Raw genomic sequence first — 14,275 nt, forward strand, 5'->3', positions numbered from 1 at the left:
TTTTGGGGATTCGTCTGATTGGGGAGCTGGGAACGCAGCTACACAAAAAGGAATTCACTTCTTCTCTATAGATAGAGTAAGTAGAGAATTTGCTCTCTTAAGGGTTGATTTCAGGGCTTGAACAATGTGGCGCCACACCCTCTCTTGGCCTGAGAGGAGTTCAGTTATAGTAGGACTATAATTATTGTTCATTAGAGGAATCAATGGTACTTAAGGAGTTAGATGTAACTACAGAGGCAAAACGGTAATTTTTGGCCTAGCTGTACTTACGAGCAATTTGTGAAGGGTCATTGTACTGTTGATTGGTTATATCTAATGAACACAAAAATATATCTACAGTTAGAAGAGTGCAACTATTAGTCTTTAGTGGAATGACTAATAGTTAATGAATAGATATTAAATTTAATTAAAGAGTTTAATTAATTAATCTCATTTCATTAGAGCTTCAATCTGTAGGTCCATAAGGTTCCCTTGTTAGCTCAATAAGGATAAATGAGAATCAAATTTATTTTGGTTTAATTTGAATTGTTCAAATTGATTAAAGGGAATAAATTGTATATGATACAATTAATATAATGTATTTGATACATTATAATGTAAAGTTTTTTATGAGAGAAGTTAATATTTGAATATGATTCAAATAATAATAATAATATGAATGAGATTCATAAATAAACTATAAGTTAAAATTGAATTCGATTCATATTAGAACTATAGATTATATGAGAGATCTAAATCATTGGTTATATTATATATGATATAATATAAAGTTTATATTATATGAGATATAATATATATTAATTAAATTTATATTGATTTTATTTTATTTAATTAATATATATATATATATATATATATATATATATATATATATATATATTAATATATTTAAATAGAATAGAATAACTCCACGTGTAAGGATGGGGAAGTTATTTGATAACTTCCCCCTCCATTGTTGAGATTTGTTTTAAAAGAAAAAAAAAGGTTTTTTTTCCTTCTTACGATCTCTCTCTGTATCCCAACAAAACAAAATTCTCTCAAAAGCTTCTTCCCTCACCAAAATTACCGAAGCCCACAACTCTATGTGATTCTTTACTTGGAGAATAACGAGGAAGATTTTGTGGTGTCACGAAGCTTGGAAGAAGAATTGGTTCTAAAAAGGTCAGTTTATTTTCACCTTTTCCATGAGAAGCATGTTTATTATTTTTCTTTGAATTTATTGGTTTCATAAATTGAATTTCACTCGCACGGACGTTCATAAGCTTTCGCTTTAGGAATTCCATTCCTTCAATTCGATTGCTAATCTAACCAACCCAAAAATATGGATTTGATTGAGAATGTCTCCCAATTCAATCTAACTCAATCCGTTTACATCCCTAACAAAAAAAAGTAATGTTTAATTTATAACTTTGTTAGTTTGGGAATAGCTTATTTTAATGAATTAAATCTTAAAAAAAGACGGTTTATGTCAACTCTCTATGTGTTGTAAGTTTTTTCCTTTTTAATTTTAATTTTGTCTTTACAAAAGGTTGAATTCTTGCAAGAAAAAATTGTGATATTATAAATATTAGAGAATTATAAAGATGTTCATTTCAAGCCATCTCTATCATGAATGTGTCAATGTCAAGTATTCACAAAGAGTGGCCAAGTAAACCATTATGTACATACTACTTTTTCTATAAACAGAGGGATTTGGTGGATTTATAAAGACATACCAAGATTGGAGAATTTTTTAAAGAAATTGGAGATAGGGAAGAATTTTAAGATTTTAATTTTCTTAATAATTTCCTTAATTTCTTATTTATTTATTTATATTATATTATATTTATTTTATTATTATATTTTATATTCTCATTGACTTGTTTTGACCCTCTAATTTTTACTCTCTTATTTATTGATTTTCTTTGTACTAACATTTTTTTAATATTACAACATTACCATTTTCTTTTGGATTTAATTGATCGATTATAATAAATTATTAAACTGCGATCAAAACAAAAAAAATATTTAATTACAATTTGGTCACATTTTGAAAAATTAGAAATTTTTGGAGGTTTTCAAAAATAGAAAAAATTAAAGAATAAAATCATTCAAAAACAAAAAAAATTTACGCTTATTTTTCTATAAAGGGAATATTTTATCCAATGTTATATTTTTGACAAATTGTTTTTATTTTTTGATTTGATAAAATTTTAAATATAAATTTGAACATTTGCGACGATTTTATTAAAACATGTAAACTAAATTTTAATAAGTACAAAATTTCAACTTTCATCAGGAATTAAATTTACAATATAATCTAAAAAAATATATTAAATTTACAACTTTCATGCCGATATATAATTTATAAATTGAAAGGATTATTTTTATCCACTTAGAAAATTATTGATTGACGTCAATAGGTTATAGAAAATTTCAGCATATAATTATATTTGAGAATGAATTTGACTCATAAACCCAAGAGTAGCACTTATCTTGAATGAAAAGCAAACTTGAGAGGGATTTCAAACCTATTGCATATTCTCATTTGAATGATTGGTTAGAATACGTTTGGATTATCTGTAAAAGAGATGTTTTTCAAAAATATATTTACTTTTAAACATTTTCTTTAAAATAAGGTTAAAATTTAAACATTTACTTATTTAATTAGTTTTTTTAATAAGTGTTTATGCACACGTGTATTTAACACGTCTGATGTTCGTGATATTTCAAATTTTTTTATATATCATAATCTATCTTATTCATTTTTGCATTATTATTTTTTTCCCTTTTAGATTCTGTTTGAAAATTTAGACAAAGATAATAAAAGAAGTAAAAAAATTGCTAAAATAATAGAATGGATATAAGAAAGATAGATTAAGTATTTAAGATTTATTTCTATATCATTGAATATAGAAGAAAAAATACAAAGAGGAAAAAAATAAACATATCGTCAAAATAAAAAAAAAAGAAACAAAACATAATTATTAGGAACTCATGGTATGCAACAAAAATCCTTAATAATTGTTTGTCTTTGTCTGTCAATTATACAAAAAAAAAATTGCTAGAGGGAATATTGTAGATGAAGGAACAAAAAAGTCATTGTCTATCATTCTTTAAATAAAAAATAAATAAATTTTGAGAGCAATTGAGTTGTGTGAAAAAAAATCAAGAGAAAAAGAAAACAAGAGAGACAAATTTTAGAAAATGTAATGGAAAAGACTCCTTTTATAGTAACAAAATGATATTGCAAAACTACTAAAATTTCAAAAGTTTTAAAACTAACTTAATTATAATTAAAGATAAAGTCATAAATTCTATAATAGTTTTATTTATAAAAGAAAGAAAAAACTTAAAAAAGAATTGTAACAGACGTAAAGGGGTGTGAAATAGCTTTTAAGAGTTGATTCAAGTGATTTAATTAGTAATATTATATTTGATTTTAAAATGACAAAATCATCCATCAAATTAATAATGAAAATAGATAAAATAGTGAGGAAAAGTTTCTCTATATAGGAGTTTTTATATATAGTAAGTATAGATCATTTTGTTTAAAACCTCATTTCTCAAAATTTGGTTTTGATTGTTTCTTTAAAATGAATTTGTTGAATAAGAAACTTTGGTTCGTGATAATTATAATTTGATTGAGTTTAGGTAATCAAGTTTTCTTATATCCAACCTAATTGAAGTTCGATGGAAAAATTGAACCAAAGAAATAATGGGTCAAGTCCACTAGGCAAATAGGCACAAGTCCAAGCCTAACAGACAAATGGGCCCAAGCCCATCAAACAAATAAATTTCAAATAGATCTAAGCCCACTTAAAGTACATGAAATTTCTCTAGAGACCTTGCCATTCATTTCAAAGATCTTTGGTTGAAGAAAAAATTGGAGTTCTGAAAAATTGAAGACTCAAATTAAATTTCTAAAAGTTCTGAAGACATGCAAGTTCTTATCAAGCTCGAGATTACCATCATCTTTCAAGATTGAACCCCAAATTGATTTGCAGCTACCATTTTCTGAAGATCAAAGAATAAAAAGTTTTAAGAAGTTTAATTTGTATTTGAGAGAAAACATAAAAAAGTATATATTAGAGATTGTATATAAGATACTATATAAACCAATATACAAAGTTTAAATCTACGAATTACATTTTCTCGAAAATCTTGTATGAATAGAATTACATTTCAATCTCATTTTCTAAAAGTACATTTTGAAAAATTATTCGACACTTCAAAAAATTTTAAAATCACTTTTATCAAATTTAAACACTCTAAAAAATAACCAAAACATACATTTCAAGTTCGATCTCAGAATCAATTAATTATTCACACGAAAGAAGTTCGTATATTGGATAAGGATGGTAGAATAAGAATTGATCTTCACCCTTGGAAAATAAAAAGAAAAAAGAAAAAAGAAAAACGGGTCGGAGTCTATTTATTCGTCTGTCCGGGTCGACTCTGCAAAATTGAAATGAAAATCAGTTGGAAGTTCCGAATAGTTCGTTAATGGTTCCGGGAAGAGGAGAGGAAGTAAAAAAAAGAGAGAGACCCAAAATGTAATTCCAAAATCAAAGTGGAGAGAGAAAAGAAAAGCCAAAAACCACAATCAAAACGGAAATGAGTACAAGAGAGAGGGAACGAGATCTAGAACTTTTGATCCCAGTCGCTACAGTTTCTGAAAATGGAGCTTCCAAATCTTCCACCGGCCCCGTTGCCGCTTTATCCAATCATCACTCCGGCCGCGAGGTCCGTTTTCGCTTCTCTTTTTCCATTACTAATTGTTTTCCACGTTTTTCTTCCGATTTCTTGCTCTGTAATCCTTCAATTCCAGTTAACTATGCATGAAGAGTGTTAGATGCACACTAAACCTTCCCTTCATCCATACATTTTAGGCGTTTGCTAAAGTCATTCGCAGCTGGGCGTCCAAGAAGTTCATGACAGGATGGTAAATTCTTCTGCTGTCCCTTTAGATTTGTTTTTAAATTTCTGGAATAAATGCATCTTTTTTTTTCTTCTTTTTTTTTTTCTTTTCTATATCCTAGTATTTATGCTGAAGATATGGATTTATGTTACGAATGTGAGATCATTCTGTATTTGATTCTGTGATTATGAGATGAAGGCAAGACTTCCAAATTTCGTGACTGTTTTCTCTAGTTTTGTTACGAGTTAGCTTAAAATGCGCAGTATTGATGGTTTATGGGGCTCTTGTTTGCAGTGTAATTCTTCTACCGATTGCTATTACATTCTACATCACTTGGGGCTTCATTCGTTTTGTTGATGGTTTCTTCTCTCCAATATATAATCACTTAGGGATTAATATTTTTGGTAAGTTAAAGAGTTATGTTTGTTACAAAAAATCAGAATGAACAATATTTAAGAGAATTTCCGCCGTTGATTTTCAGTAGAATTTTCTGCAGGGCTTGGGTTTATTACCTCCATCACGTTCATCTTTCTTGTTGGTATTTTCATGTCATCTTGGTTGGGAGCTTCTGTTCTTACTATTGGTGAATGGTTCATTAAGAAAATGCCACTTGTTAGCTATATTTACACGGCCTCGAAACAAATTAGTACTGCGATTTCACCAGGTTAAAGCATTGAAAGCTTTTACTCTTGTTCTAATTTCCATCCACTTATCTTGGTTTTGACAATCTGAAAATTTGGCCGCAGATCAAACTTCACATGCCTTCAAGGAAGTAGCAATTATCAGGCACCCCCGTGCTGGCGAGTATGCTTTTGGATTCATCACTTCCTCTGTTGTTCTTCAGAGGAGAATGGAAGAAGAAGAACTCTACTGTGTTTATGTCCCTACTAATCATCTCTATCTTGGAGACATATTTCTTATGAGTTCCAAGGACATCCTGAGGCCTAATCTCTCTGTCCGAGAGGGAATTGGTATGATCTCAAAGAAACCATTTAAAACATTAGTATTTTGAGCAGGAAATGGATTCTTTGTTCTTAACAGGATATCGTAAACGAAATTGGTGTGTTAATATCTGATAGAACCCAAATATATTGAACTCGAAAGTACAAGATAAACCAAGTGTTTGAAGTACTTGGACACTCCCAATCTTGATTAGATACCAAATATATTGAACTAACTTATATGAGTTTAAGGAACTGTTCGGATTACCGTTTTAATTTCAACTAATCTAAAATTTGTTCTTAATATTTAAGCTCTTACATGTAGAAGAATGTAATCTCTTGCAATATGCTTATTATGAACAATGAATTGTAATGTGAATCTCTTGAATGTCAATCCAAAGAGATTTTAAATCTTAATAATTAGTTGATATGTTGGACTTGGAATGTTAAGAATTTCTTGATATGTTTTAATATTATGAACATGGAATTCAGATGCTCCTTGATTTGGTGTAGAAATTGTGATCTCTGGAGGGCTGTCAGTGCCTCAAATACTGACCACAGTGGATGCAAGAGCAATGCCAACAAATGTGGATGCAAGAGCAATGCCAACAAGTGTGGATCCAAGAGCAATTCCAACGAGTGGAATCGAAAAACTTTGCAAAACCAAAAGTATGGTATAATGATGATCAGTGGGTGAATATATTTCATCCAACCATGAAGAAAATGGAGTGTTTTTACACAGCTTAGTCGATTCAAAATGGCATCTTCAGTAAACTGTAATGGGAACAACCTGCAAATTGGAAGGAAACTCAAATTCTTTAGAAACAAACAGGAAGAAATATTGCCAAACGTTAATCTTTTTCCAGATCCATGATTTGGTACTTCTGAGCTTTCACTTTTTGAGTAGGGGAGCAGCTTTCTCCCTTTATTTTTGAGTTGTATATGTTTACCCATGTTCAATGACATGGAAATTTTGTTTTCTTCAAAACATGTTTCTAGTTCTCCAACATTCTTTCTTGACTCTGATTAGAAAAACCATGAAATTTTTTAGGAATTATATTATTATTAGAAGACCACAATGCATAGAATTTCACATAAGCACACAAATTTACTATCCTTTTAGCAATTGTTTTGTTTTGATTTAGAAAAAAAAAACAAATTAGAGTGAGAGACAAATAAAATGATAGGTTTTCAGTACCAAAGTGCAATGGTTCTTGAGGTGCTTGTAGCTAGAAATGGTTGTTGGTTCAAGGCGAAAACTTGGAATAGTATAACGATTTTAACTGAACTTTTAATCTCAAAGTGAACTAGTGTTTCAATTTTTGGTAAGTTCACCCACTAATTTAGTCAAGAACTATTCATAAGTTTCAACAAAAATTTAAGTCTGCCATAAAATTAATCTCTGTCATGAAACTGACCATCAAATAACATCTCACAGCTCATAATTTAACAAAGTCAAACTTTTGTGTTTGTTCTCCAAAAATCTTACCAATTTCTTACATTACAAAATAAAAAAAAAAACGGAAAAAGAAAATTGAACTTTTAGTACCTGACATTTGAAGTTTATGTCTATTTGGTTCTTTAAGTTTCAAAACGAAGACTTTAGTTCACATGTTAATTTGCTAAATACTTCTAAATGGTCCCTACGTTAATTTAAGTTAATGAAATGCTTACTGTTGTGATACGTGCTGACATGTATATTTTCAAACAATGGTTAATCTTGTATTTTATATGTTTGCCCAGGGTGTTCACTATCGATTGTCGTATAATTGGTTTCAAACATATAGTTCTTTTACTTGGAAGGATAATTTTGATCTATGATATATAAAAACTCATATTGTTCACGTTGATGAAATTTTTTGAAAATGTTATTTTTACAAAGATAAGCAAATAAGTTGTGTGTTGTCACATTTAAGGAGAGATGGCTAGGTGATTAGATCTGCCAGTCTCCACACGCAAAACTGCCATCTAAGGCGAGATGGCGAGATGAGATGAGATGTAATAATGATATTATATTTGTATATTTAATATAAGAATCAAATGTTTTAATTATGTTATATATTCAATTTCTAAAGTTATCCTCCCTCAATTACAAATGTTTCCATAATTTAAACTCCCTATTTAATTACCAACGTCTCTTTTATTCTCCTCCACTATATAAACACTTCTCTTTGTTCATTTTGAAAGAGGAGAAAAATAAGAAAAAACTTCTTTCAAACAATCTTTCTATGAGTTTTCTGAGAAATCAAAAGTGTCTATTTGAGTGTTGATATTCCAATCAGTTTTAGTGCAATCCTGATTGAAGAACATGGTTGTTTTATCTCGAGGATGACGATGCTATACAAAACTGTTTGCACAAAGGAGCAAAGCCGTGAAATGTCGTAAAGAAAGTGACATTTGCGACTCAACCTTTCTTTCTTAACTAGTTTCTATTTTGCAATAGACATTTTTTATTTGGCGAGCTAACCAGAACTAACTAGTACGTGACAAGTTCTTATGAGTTGACTTTTAGGCATTTTGACCTAGCGGTATATACAATGTTCCAGGTGATACACAAAGTGTGACATCAAGCAATCAGTTTAGGCGTTCTGTCTGGACAAGGTGAGATACTAATTCTATTAGGCAAATTACTCCAACAATTTTAAGATGTATTCATTCTACTGTGATGGCCGGATCATTCCAAAGAGATTTAATATCTTTTGATCTCAACTACCCATTTTGCTTTGAAGAAGCTCACTTTAAGTATTGGAAGCAAAAAAAATGTTGTTCTTTCTAACTCTGAAAAAGGTTGCTACTGCCTATTCCACTGAAAAACCAAAGACTTTGGAATCCAATCCAACAGAGGAGCAAATTAAAAATCTTAACGTGTGGACAAAAACTGACTTCATATGTAAGAGTAATCTTGAATAGACTTATTGATGAGTTATATGACTATTACAACACTATGTCAACCATGAAAGAGGTCTAGGGTGCATTACAAAAGAAATATGATATTGGGGAAGTCAGATTCAAGAATTATGTGATAAGCAAATACTTGCGGTATCAAATGACTGATGACAGATCCATGGAGACTTAATCACACGAGATACAGAAGATTGCACATGAGATAATCAACAAAGGTATGCCACTTGATGAACAATTTCAAATTGCTATTATTATTGATAAACTACCTTCACTGTGTAAGGATTTCAAGAACACTCTAAGGCACAAAACGAAAGAATTCTCGTAGGAGAGCCTGATCACGCAATTAAGAATAGTGGAGGAGGAGAGAAGACATGATGAAAAGGAAGAGGTAAATGTGATTCCCAAGAAGCAATTCACTGTTGTTTTGAAATGGGACCTAAAACTAAAAGGAAATAAAATGAAAGTTCAAAACAAAGGTCCTAAGAAACAAAAGAACTCTCAGAAATCTCAGTCCAGAAGTATTATACAAATTGTTTGCTATAATTGTAATAAACCGGCCTGGGCATTTAGATAGAAACAAGAATCGTCATGTTGTGATTCTAATAGAAGAGAAATTAGTAGCTATAATCACATAAATAAATGTGATCGAGGGGTCTGAAGGTTGGTGGCTAAACACTAGTGCATCATTTCATGTCTGTCATGGCCTTAGTTTATTTAAAAAATATAATGAGACTAAGGGATAAGAATATCCTTCTAAGGGATCATCACACAACTAAAGTGACCAACATTGGAGAAGTAGAACTAAAATTCACATCTGACATGACGCTTGTCCTAAAAGAAGTTCTGCACACTCCTGAAATTCGGAAGAACTTGGTGTCAAGACATCTCCTCAACAAAGCGGGCTTCACTCAAACAATAGGATCATATCTTTTTACCTTAACAAAAAATAATGTATTTGTGGGAAAGGGTACTTATGCAAATGATGGCATGTTTAAATTATTTTTGGAAACGAATAAGAAAATGTATTAAGCTTACATGTTTTCTACTTTTAATATTTGGCATGTTAGACTTTGTCATGTTAATAAAAGACTAATTAGCAACATGAGTATGATAAATCTTATTCCTAAGTTATCTTTGCATGAATTTGAAAAATGTGCATGTTGTAGTCAAGCTAAAATAACAGACTTCACATAAATATGTAATTAGGGTAACTAAACCTCTAGAGTTAATTCATTCTAATTTATATGAATTTGATGACATGTTAACTAGGAATAGTAAAAGGTATTTTCTAACCTTTGCAGATGATTGTTCCAACTATACTTGAAAGGGGTATTTTCAAAAATATAAAAAAACGACAAAATATTTACAATGTATAGAACAATTCTAAAAATGAAAAAAGCCCAGAGGCCCACCATGTAAAATACCGAAAATGCCCCGTCAACCACGCCATCAATAACGCGCATGTAATATATTTAAGATCGTTTAAATATGGCTACAATTTATTCGCGATCGTTTAGATATGATTCAATATGTAACGACCCGACTTTCCGGACCAGACTGAACGCGTCCTGCTCCCCTTCCTCGGCCTCCTCGGCCACCCCTACGTGCACCTCTCCTTGGCGGCATTTCCCTAACAACCACCAATGATCCCTTTAGTCATAAATGGTAATTAACTTTACAGTTTAACTTAGGTAAGGTAATGCATATAGAGTTATACATATACTTTCATGAGAGCGTACCTGACGAGCGGCAAGGATCGTTTTAGCCATAAGGACACAAAACACAGACTCACATTATAAGCCAGTCTACAGAACCTAAAACTTAGGCTCTGATACCAACTGTAACGACCCGACTTTCCGGACTAAGCTGAGGTCACTACTAAATACCAAAACTCGACCACACAACATAAAATTTAAAACGGACCAGTTACGATTCATTAAAAACGTTAGAAACATTACAAAAAAACAGTTTCGGGCCCTATTTTAAATCAGTCACAAAAGTTTCAACAAAAAAACTCAAGTCATCAGTTCAAAATCACAAACCAAATATTTTGACAAAAATACATAGCGGAAGCAATAAGAAAACCAGACGCGTCCATATGGCCTTCACGCGTCCTTCCTGCCTCTCGTCGGTCTGCCCCTCGCTGTGCCCTTATCTGAAAAGTTTAAGAAGGGAAAAGGGTGAGTATAAACATACCCAGTAAGGGACCCACTACTGGGCCCGTTAGGGAACAACAGTTAACTTCCTATTCAGGGGTACCCTACATGACAGTCTAATGGTTCCGTAGAACGCACATATCAGTCTAGTGCTCCCGAAGGATGCACACATCGGTCTAGTGCTCCCGAAGGATGCACACATCGGTCTAGTGCTCCCAAAGGATGCACACATCGGTCTAGTGCTCCCGAAGGATGCACACATCAATCTAGTGCTCCCGAAGGATGCACATATCAGTAAGGCACACTACTCCATAGATGAAGCTAACCGTTACCCCTCAGTCCATACTAAACCGTCTACAACAGTCATACCCATCAACACTCATATTACAATTTCGCCATAGGCTTTGCCAGTCAGATAGTATAGGTTTAAACAACTACACCCTCAGTTACCATACGCGTTTCCAATTCGCACACCATTATGGTAACCCCTAGACCCAATCAACTAATCAATCGAAATCGGATTCACTGTCCTTTCCCGTCCAAACTCCATGATCAATGTCCAGACCAATAACTACCACGTACCTAACCGTAACTTCAAGGTCCATCGACATACAATTCCAATCTACCACGTAGCCCATTAACATAACCACACTATACCGAGCACCCAGCATCGGGTCTACTAGCAAGTAACTCCTTATACCCGATAGCGCACAAGTTACAACTAGCGGTCGCGTTACTCTTACATCAGACAAGAATATAATAACAATGCTTAAAAGTCAAACACACTTATATTTATTCGGTACAGTTACTAACGTGTAATCCCCTGTGGACTACTACGTTTCCAGCCTCGCTCCGAGGTCCAGTAGTAGGAAAAACCCTTACCTGAAACTTGGTTATGCCCCTCGATCGAGTCCACGCTCAACGGATCCACCTAAACGAAAACACGAAGGTTTTAATCGATGACACTAGTAGAAGTCATTTTAAATGGTCCTAAGCGACATCCGTTGACTTACCCGAGGGAAGGAAAGTTATCTCCAACCAAGCCTGCCGCGGAACCCGAAAACTTGAACGTCAACTCCTTAATACCTTCAAGGGATAAAAGGTAGGACCAAATCTTATTTCAAATATTCAAACTCGAATCGGATGCAGCAACATTAGGGAATTCATCAAAACAATCCTTACCGAAAACTCACCGTGACCCGGAGTGGAGGAAGGAAGGCTTAGGTGGCTCGACTCGGCTCGGCTTGGCTCATTCTCGGCTTGGCCTCGGCTCACGGCTCGGCTCGGCTCGGCTTGGCCTCGGCTCAGCTCGGCTCGGCTCGGCTTAACTCGGCTTGGTTCTCGGCTCGGCTCGCGGCTCGCGGCTCGGCTCAACTCGGCTCGGCTCGGCTTGGTTCTCGGCTCGGCTCGCAGCTCGCGGCTTAACTCGGTTCGCGGCTCGGCTCGCAGCTTGAAACACGGGTCGGATTTGATTCGGGTTTTCGGGTCGGGTCGGCTTGAAAACGGGCAACCTCAACGACAAACTTCGGGCGTTCGACGACGGGGATGTGTCGCGGTTGGGTGGAGTCCGACGACCGGCTCTGTTTTCACGCAGCGGAGGACGACGGCTTGACGGCGGACACGGTCGGACGATTTGAAACCGATAAGAGATCCGAAATAGTAGGGAGGCCGCGGCGGACGAACACGATGAAGCTGACGACGCTGGAGGCGGAAATGGAGACGGAACGTGACGGGGGAGATGGAGACGCGTGCGGAAGAGAAAGATGGAGAGACGGCAGCGGCGGCGTGAAGCTGGAGACGAAGAAGAAGAAGAAGAAGAAAAAGAAGAAGAAGCCGAGGGGGGGTCTCACGCGCGGTAAGTTAGGGTTTTTTTTTTTTTTTTTTTAAATATATATATATATATATATATATTAAGTTAAATAATAATAATAATAATAATAATAATATTTAATAATAATAATAATAATAATAATAATAATAATAATATAATAAATAATAATATTAATATTAAATAATGTAATAATAATGTTAAATACTAATAATAATAATATTAAATAGTAGTAATAATAACAATAATAAATAATAATAATAATAATAATAAAAGATAATATTAATATTAAATTATATATAAAGATTATAATAAATATTAATAATAATAATAATATAATTACTATTATATTATTATTATATAAATTTACAAATATTAATTTCAGAATTTCAGAAATTAATCCAAAATTTAAAATTCCCGAAAAATTATATAAAACGGTAAAAGTTTACCTCGAAAATTCGGGGCGTTACATTCTTCCCTCCTTAGGGAACTTTCGTCCTCGAAAGTTTTATTCCTCGAACAGATCGGGATAACGGGACTTCATGTCATCTTCACGCTCCCACGTAGCCTCTTCTACCCGGTGATTCCGCCATAAGACTTTAACCAGAGGGATTTCTTTATTCCTCAACGTTTTCACCTCTCTAGCAAGCACCTCAACGGGTTGTTCAGTATAGCTCAAGTTTTCATCAATCTCTAGTGGCTCGTAATCCACTACATGGGATGGATCTGACACGTACTTCCTCAACATAGAAACATGAAACACATCATGAACTGTCGAGAGTGATGGTGGCAACGCCAAGCGATAAGCTACAGGGCCAATCCGCTCCAGAATCTCAAACGGCCCAACAAAACGGGGACTCAACTTTCCCCTCCTTTCAAATCGTAAGACACCTCTCATATGTGCTACCTTTAAGAACACCTTGTTCCCTACCTCAAACTCAAGATCCTTCCGCCTCACATCTGCATAACTCTTCTGCCTACTCTGAGCGGTATGCATGCGTGATCTAATCTTCTATATCGCTTCGTTAGTAGACTGAACTAACTCAGGACCCATCAAACTCTGCTCACCTACCTCACCCCAGCAAACTAGGGATCTACAACATTTGTCGTACAAGGCCTCAAATGGTGCCATGCCAATAGTAGCCTGATAACTGTTATTATAAGCAAATTCCATCAAATGTAAGTGGGAGTCCCAGCTACCTGGAAATTCCAATGCACACGCCCGCAACATATCCTCTAAAACTTGGTTCAGACGCTCAGTCTGACCGTCAGTCTGTGGATGGAAAGCTGTACTAAAGTCTAACCTTGTGCCCATAGCAGTCTGCAAACCCTTTCAGAATTTGGAAGTGAAACGGGCATCTCTATCAGAAACAATCGACACTGGCACCCCATGTAATCTCACTATCTCAGACATGTACAGCTGTGCCCACTTACTAGCAGTATAGGTGGATTTACCCGGAACGAAGTGCGCTGATTTGGTAAGTCTGTCCACCACAACCCAAATCACTGTAAAACCCCTCAAAGTTCTCGGCAATCCTGTAATGAA

At 34.0% G+C, this 14,275-nt stretch overlaps 1 protein-coding gene across 6 annotated transcripts; it reads left to right on the forward strand.

The window, feature by feature from the left end:
• The first annotated feature begins 4,394 nt into the window (after positions 1 to 4,394).
• Positions 4,395 to 6,848, forward strand: LOC103503957 (protein LIKE COV 3-like). Of its 6 annotated transcripts, none has more exons than XM_008468362.3 (6): positions 4,395 to 4,725; positions 4,872 to 4,924; positions 5,195 to 5,304; positions 5,397 to 5,564; positions 5,647 to 5,871; positions 6,355 to 6,848. In XM_008468362.3, the coding sequence occupies exons 1-6, from the start codon at positions 4,597 to 4,599 to the stop codon at positions 6,519 to 6,521; spliced, it is 852 nt and encodes a 283-aa protein (XP_008466584.2). In that variant the 5' UTR covers positions 4,395 to 4,596; the 3' UTR covers positions 6,522 to 6,848. The 6 variants fall into 6 exon arrangements, with proteins under 6 accessions (XP_008466584.2, XP_050939166.1, XP_050939167.1 ...); XM_051083209.1 differs by having other exon boundaries at positions 4,404 to 4,725; positions 5,382 to 5,564; positions 6,334 to 6,848; XM_051083210.1 differs by having other exon boundaries at positions 4,405 to 4,725; positions 5,385 to 5,564; positions 6,334 to 6,848.
• Positions 6,849 to 14,275: the final 7,427 nt, after the last annotated feature.

The sequence above is a fragment of the Cucumis melo genome, chromosome 4 (genome assembly GCF_025177605.1).
Source record: "Cucumis melo cultivar AY chromosome 4, USDA_Cmelo_AY_1.0, whole genome shotgun sequence".
In the NCBI taxonomy this organism is placed as follows: domain Eukaryota; kingdom Viridiplantae; phylum Streptophyta; class Magnoliopsida; order Cucurbitales; family Cucurbitaceae; genus Cucumis; species Cucumis melo.

Coding starts and splice junctions, on each gene's coding strand:
- LOC103503957 (XM_008468359.3), top strand. CDS start 4,597: ATGAGTACAAGAGAGAGGGAACGAGATCTAGAACTTTTGATCCCAGTC. Junction 4,726..4,871: donor ATCATCACTCCGGCCGCGAG/GTCCGTTTTCGC, acceptor CATACATTTTAG/GCGTTTGCTAAAGTCATTCG. Junction 5,565..5,646: donor TAGTACTGCGATTTCACCAG/GTTAAAGCATTG, acceptor ATTTGGCCGCAG/ATCAAACTTCACATGCCTTC.